General features: G+C 53.7%; 1 protein-coding gene across 4 annotated transcripts in view; it reads left to right on the top strand.

Moving 5' to 3' along the window:
- Positions 1-874: 874 nt before the first annotated feature.
- Positions 875-6000, top strand: part of CORO1C (coronin 1C) — a 35332-nt gene continuing 30206 nt past the window's right edge. Inside the window, exon 1 of one of the 4 annotated variants that reach the window (XM_015878238.2) lies at positions 875-1266. In XM_015878238.2, coding sequence (XP_015733724.1) covers positions 954-1266 — 313 coding nt within the window. In that variant the 5' untranslated portion in view covers positions 875-953. Of the gene's footprint in view, positions 1267-5805; positions 5955-6000 lie in introns of those variants that run through there. The other 3 variants (XM_015878239.1, XM_015878241.2, XM_015878240.2) reach the window with 3 other exon arrangements.

The following is a 6000-nucleotide window of genomic DNA, read 5'->3' as shown; positions in this document are numbered from 1 at the left end:
ACCATGGGGCAGCACGTGGTGCGGTGATGGGCGCTGCACAGAGTGACCCCAGGCCCTGCGCTAGGAGCTGTGTCATGCCAGCGGGCAGACCTCGGCCACGAGGCTGAGAAGCCCCTGCAACGCCAGCACTGAGCAAGGAGAAGGCAGTGAGCCCTGGTGGAAGCGGGGCGCTGAGCATGGCAGCCTCCACCTGGCAGTCCTGTGGATATTTACGGGATGACACAAGCCAGGCACGAGGCACAGACTGCGCCACGTCCCGGGGAGGTTCTGCAGTAGCACGCCAGGAGCGCAGCCCGCAGCCTCGTCAGCAGGGCCTGGGTGCCACGATCCGGGCACACGGCCCCGCCATGAGCTCCGCGGGGATGGAAGGAGAAAGCCCTCCTAAGGTGTATGAGATGCAGGTGGGGCAGCATCGGGCCGGCAGCGGGCGCACGGTGAGGCCGGTGGTCTACAGGCTGGAGGAGAGCGAGTATCGACGGCTGCTGAAGGAGGCAGAAGAAGGCCCCGAGGAGGAGTGGGAGCCTGAGAACCAGGGGCTGGGACAGCAGGAGGGCTGCCCAGGGAATGGGGTGACGGCGAGCCCCAGGCTCCATCGGATTGATGTGCTGCGGGGAGCCCCACTGATCCGCTCGTACTCGGAGAGCAGCGTGGAGCTGCGGGTGGGGAGCAAAGCGCCGGGCTGCCCCATGGAGGGTGGCAAACCCCGCGTCCCAGCCAGGTCAGACAGCTTCGAGCTGATGGATTACATCCTGCAGAGCAGGCAGGAGGCGGGGGCACCGCTGTCCCACAGCCCCCGAGATGGATTCATGCAGGTGTTGGGCTTTGCACCGTGCCAGAACGGAGAGGATGGGCAGCTCACAAAGAGCCGTGCAGCCAGAGATGCTGGGAAGCTCACGAGGCAGAACAGCACCCAGGTGGCGGAGAGCAGGGAATGGCTTGGAGCAGATGTGGATATGGAGATGCTGGAGTCGTACAGCCAGAAAAAATCACCTCCGGCCCCACCGGTCAGGACGCACAGTAAGGAGAGCCTGGCGCTGAGCATGAGCAAGACCGTAGCACTGAGCGAGGCACTGCTGGAGCCATGCAGCCCTGCGGCCCGGCCAGGGGGGAAGGAGCCAACAGGAGGGGGCCCGAAGGAGCAGGGGAGGAAGAGCGAGGAGGAGGAGGAAGAGGAGGAGGAGAAAGTGCTCAAAGTGGCTGATGCCAAGAAAACCTTTGAGAAGGCGAAAGCGGAGGGGAAGGCAGCGGTTAGCAGCACACGGAAAGGTGAGGGGGCAGCAGGGGGAGTGGGGCACTGCTCTGCAAAGTGGGTGTGGGGTTGGGGGCTGCAGAGCTGGGGTTGTATCGGGGATGGATTATTCTGATGGGTGCTGTGTGAGGTGGGGCTTTGCTGTGTCATGGTTCTCCCGGAGCCCTTGGTGCAATTAGTAAATGAGTGCCAAGCCCAGCTCGGATGCTTTTCATGAACAGATCTAACACAGGAGAGACTGCATGGCACTTCTTCACGCTTTCACCTGTGCTTCTTTGCCTCTCTGCACACCGGGCCATCCCGTAGCAGTTTAATTACGGTGTAACCAGGAGGTGTTGTCATCCTCGGGTTCTTTTTTCCTGCTCCGGGACTTGGCTGTGTGAGTTCATGACATCAGTTGGAAGCCGTCCCTCTGCAAAGCTGTGAATAAGTGAGCTCTGCTGGGATTTTAACGGTGAAACAGCAACAGGGAGAGGTTAGAAATGAGTGTGTTTGAGGACGTGTCGGGCCGTGATGGTGAAGCTGCACCTTTGGTCTATTGACAGTCCGCGATTGGGGATTTCCTTATAAAGGAAAATAAATGTCAGGGCGCAGGGAATCTGTGCTGCTTTGGAACAGATTGATGCTGTTACTTAAAAGCCAAAGGCAAGTTATCCCACAGGGGTAACTCTCCATAGGGGTGATCACACTGTGAGCAGATCCCTCCTGGGGTGATAGGGAACAATTCTGTTCCTGCAGCCCATTGAGCAAACCTGCTGCCCACGCCTCGCGCTGCGCAAGGACATCTCGCTTCCATGTACCGCTGTGTGATGCCTTTCTTATTACCTCTGATTTTTCCAGCACCTTTGGCCCAACTTGATCCTAGACAGCAGGGAGAGAAACAGAACGAGATGGCAAAAGGCTTCCAAACTGGTTGACTAATGAGGACATGGGATGACACGGAGACCCGCACGCAGCCCCGCTCACAGCCCCGCTCACCCCCTGCTGCCTGCCTGACTTTATTCCTTCTATTCAGAATGATAGGAAGTGTCAGTCCTGGGATATCCGTGTTGTAAATAAAATACAGCTTGCTTTTTTCATTACTGCTATTATTGTGCGTGTGTGTGTGTGTGTGTGTGTGTGTTCAGCTTTCTGGTCTCTCTCCCATAGTCAGTCATCTGGCGTAGCGGAGATAGCAACAAAGAGAAATCCCATCCGTTGCAACCGATTGCTTCGTGGTTATTTGGTGTTTAGTTGAGGTGTGGGGACCACCAGCCTTTCATTGCAAGAGAGATGGAGAAAAAGATGTTATAATTGTGTGACTGTAGAATGGTTGGAGTCGGAAGGGACCCCCAAAGGCATCTGTTCCCACTGCCTGCAGTGCTCAGGGACACCCACAGCTCCATCAGTGCTCACAGCCCCATCCCCTGACCATGGGTATCCCCAGGTCCAGGCCCTGAATGGAAAAGGAAGGTAAAAGATGAGCTTGGGTTTGATATAAAGATCAGCTCTCTGTAGCAGCAGGTATTTCTGTGCCTTTCCTATGGAATGGTTGGCTGTGACATCTATATGGCTATACATAACACGCGTGAGAGTGTGCATAGGTAGTAATAGATGTGCCTTATGAACTGTGAGTTAAATCATTCACAGCAGCAGTATGAATTATAGATAATGCCATGGCCTAAAGCAGGGATGGGGCCACGCAGAGGTGGGCAGGGCTGTGCTAAATCCAGGGGGCTCCAGCTCCTCACTGCTGCTTTAACTCACGTTCACCTTTCCTTCTGTCTGCATCACTGACCTGCTCTCACATTTCTCCCTTTCCCAACCTGATGGGACACATTGCTCATGTAAGCTTTGCTCTGTAATTCCACAGCTCCCCTTTCTGGCCAAGGACTGAATAAAAGGGATTTGCTTGCTTGATCTGAAAGCTGAACTGGTCCTGGAAAAGTCATATAATTGGGATGCCCGCAGTCCCAAACTCTCCTGCCTGGTGTATTGGGTGTGACTTAGCAGCTAAGCTGGCAAAAACAGGACTTGCTGATCTCTCTGAACCCTCTTTGAGCCATTTCCCTTCACTTAGAATCCATTTATCCACCAGGACTTCAGCAAATTGAAATGCTTGTAACAAATGCATCCCCCAAGTGACTTCCTAAAGACTGCGTGGCTGGGATGGCTCTGCCCTGCCCTTAGGAGCACTGCTCAGGCCCCCATGGAGCAGGCTGTCTGTGCCACCCTATTTTCCATGTCCTAATGTCTCATTTATAGCTTAAGCTCTTATTCTCTTAGTGGGATGCCCAGGGGAAACGCACTCCTGGGGGTTTGCTTCTGATGCTGAGAGCAAAGTGATTTTGCAGCAGTGCTGAGAGCCACAGCTCTGAGCAGCGATGCCCCAAAGCTTTGCAAATAACCCATGTGCCTCCTGGTGTTGCTTTCTTCACCTTTTCTGAACTAGAACGAACATTGCTGCTCTGGCAAGGAAGGTTGAATGCGTTACTTATAAGGCGTGTCAGGATCGCCGCTGCCATGATTTATTGCACCGATGGAATTGATGCATATTTGCAAGCAAGCTAAATTTAGCTGCTGACCTAAGTTGCACAGATGGAGTCTGGAAACAAGGGGCTGTTTCCGTATAAAGGCTGTGAGACAGACCTGGCAGCAACTTGTGCATCCTTATAGCAGAGGGCAAGATAGGTGAGATGGATTAAGGTGCTTCTGTATTAATCCTGAGGGGTTCTGTTTCCCTGTAAAACTGAATGACTGGGAGTGGTAGAGCTTCTGAAACAGAGGGCCAAAGTTTGTTGTCGGATCCCTTTACAGCTGCAAGAATTTGATAATTGGATCTTTTCCTTTAGAAAACGTTGAATTTGTGACATATTTTGACAAGCTGTTGGGCTCGGCTATAATTTCTGTGCTGCTTGTTAGTGATTGCATTCAGCTGAAGTGATGAAGATTAGTGTTTACAGAGGAACCAGAGTGTCTGTAGAACCTTGGCCATCCTCTTCCGTTGCTGAAGATTTCAGCTTGAAACCCATTCAATGACCGTGGGTGTCTGCAGGGATGGGGCACCTCCACCTCTCTGTGCACCCTGTGCCTCACTGCCCTCAATGTGAACAACTTCTTCCTTATATCCAACCTAAATCTCCCCTCTTTTAGTTTCATAGATGCCAGCACCTCGCTTGGTTTCTCTTCTAAGCTGTGTGTAGTGTTTGGGTACCTTGCCTGCGATCTGAGTAATGATTAAAACACCACATCCTGAGCTAAAAGCATCTATATGCATGCAAGATCATCTAATTATCAGTGCCATTATCCCTTTGCATTAATAGCTTCAATCAACTTTTACCCCAGAAGCCCAATAGGCGCAGCACAGTGATGGCAGCGGGACCAACGCTGTCACTGACTCACTCAATGACCTTCACTGAGTCACGTACCTGGATGGAAAACATGAATCACCATCCAAACCCATTAAACAGCAGGTTACCTAAAGGTCTGCCCCCTGTAGGGCTGCCACAGTGCTTTAGTTTTCCTCTTTTTTAACCTATCTTTGGAGGGATGGGGAGGAAGAAGTGCATTTCATGTTAACTGCTGCCTGGGTTAGGATGCAGCTCTCATCTCGAGGTGTGTTGTTTTGTCCCCGAGGTGTTGCTGGTTGGCTGTTTGACTTGTATAGAAGCTCAGCCATTTAATGGCTGTATTTGTAGCTGTGGCATAGGGTGCTTCCTCCATTAAGACACACACAGCTCGTAGGCTTTCAGCAGGCCCTGCACATGGGAAGAGGAGGCTCTCATCAACCCACAGCCTTGCTCTGCAGCACACAGAGAGGAAGCCATGGGTGTGCTGCTCCTTTCCACATCCGGGCCCCCTTTAACCACATGCAAACAGATTCACCAATATTGGCTGAAACACACGAGGAAACCGTACAGCCTCAAGTTTTGGCCATGTATGGTAAACACGGTCCCCATAGGAGCAGGGCTGTGGGCAGCCCCACACCAACCAGCCCTATAAGTCTCCATTTCCAGCTCCCACCTGTGGTTTCAGAGCAGCTGGTTGAACACTAATGAACCTATATGACCCTATGGGGTGATAGCTGCTTTCACTGTGTTATTATTGGGGTTGTTTGGTGTCTTTGGTGATAGCAGAGCAGTCTGGGGGCTGTGAGGAGCTGCTGGCTGTGGGGAGCCCTATAGATGCGCTGTGTGCACCTCTACCTACCATTTGCTTGTGTATTTTAGCTTAATGGCTTATATTACTATATTATCACCACATTGAGGAGCTGTGAGTGACAGGGAGGGTTGTCCATGAGGCCTAGAGGGGCTGTTGTGGGCACTGCCCTGCTGGGAGGCCGGGCATTGATAGAAGGGACCTGAGGAGAGCAGTGTTGCTTGGCCCACCATTGCACCAGGCCCAGACCCTCACACACGACTCCCCTCACAGCCCCGCGCCTTTTATAAGCAAGGGGGTGGGACAGACAGAGCGCGCGACCACGCGTGGAGGTAAACGCAGCTTCGCCATTGGTCAAGACTCCTGTCAGTCATCTCAGAAGAGGATGAGGGGCGTGGCTACGCTACCAGGGGGCGTGGCCAAGAGAGGGCGGAGCGTGCTCCCGCTGCGCCGCGCTCAGTCGGGCGGTGGCGGCGGCGGAGGCGGCAGCGGCGGAGGGGGGATCCGCCGTGCTGAGGAGCGGACGAGGGCAGGCGGCTGAAGGATCGCGGTGCGCGGGGTACAGCGTGTGGGTGTATTGGGGTACCACGTGTGGGTTCACCCGGTCGGGGTGG

This window comes from Coturnix japonica, chromosome 15 (assembly GCF_001577835.2).
Source record: "Coturnix japonica isolate 7356 chromosome 15, Coturnix japonica 2.1, whole genome shotgun sequence".
NCBI classification, from domain to species: domain Eukaryota; kingdom Metazoa; phylum Chordata; class Aves; order Galliformes; family Phasianidae; genus Coturnix; species Coturnix japonica.
Note: the sequence above shows the minus strand (reverse complement) of the source record. Positions and strands in the feature narration are given on the sequence as shown.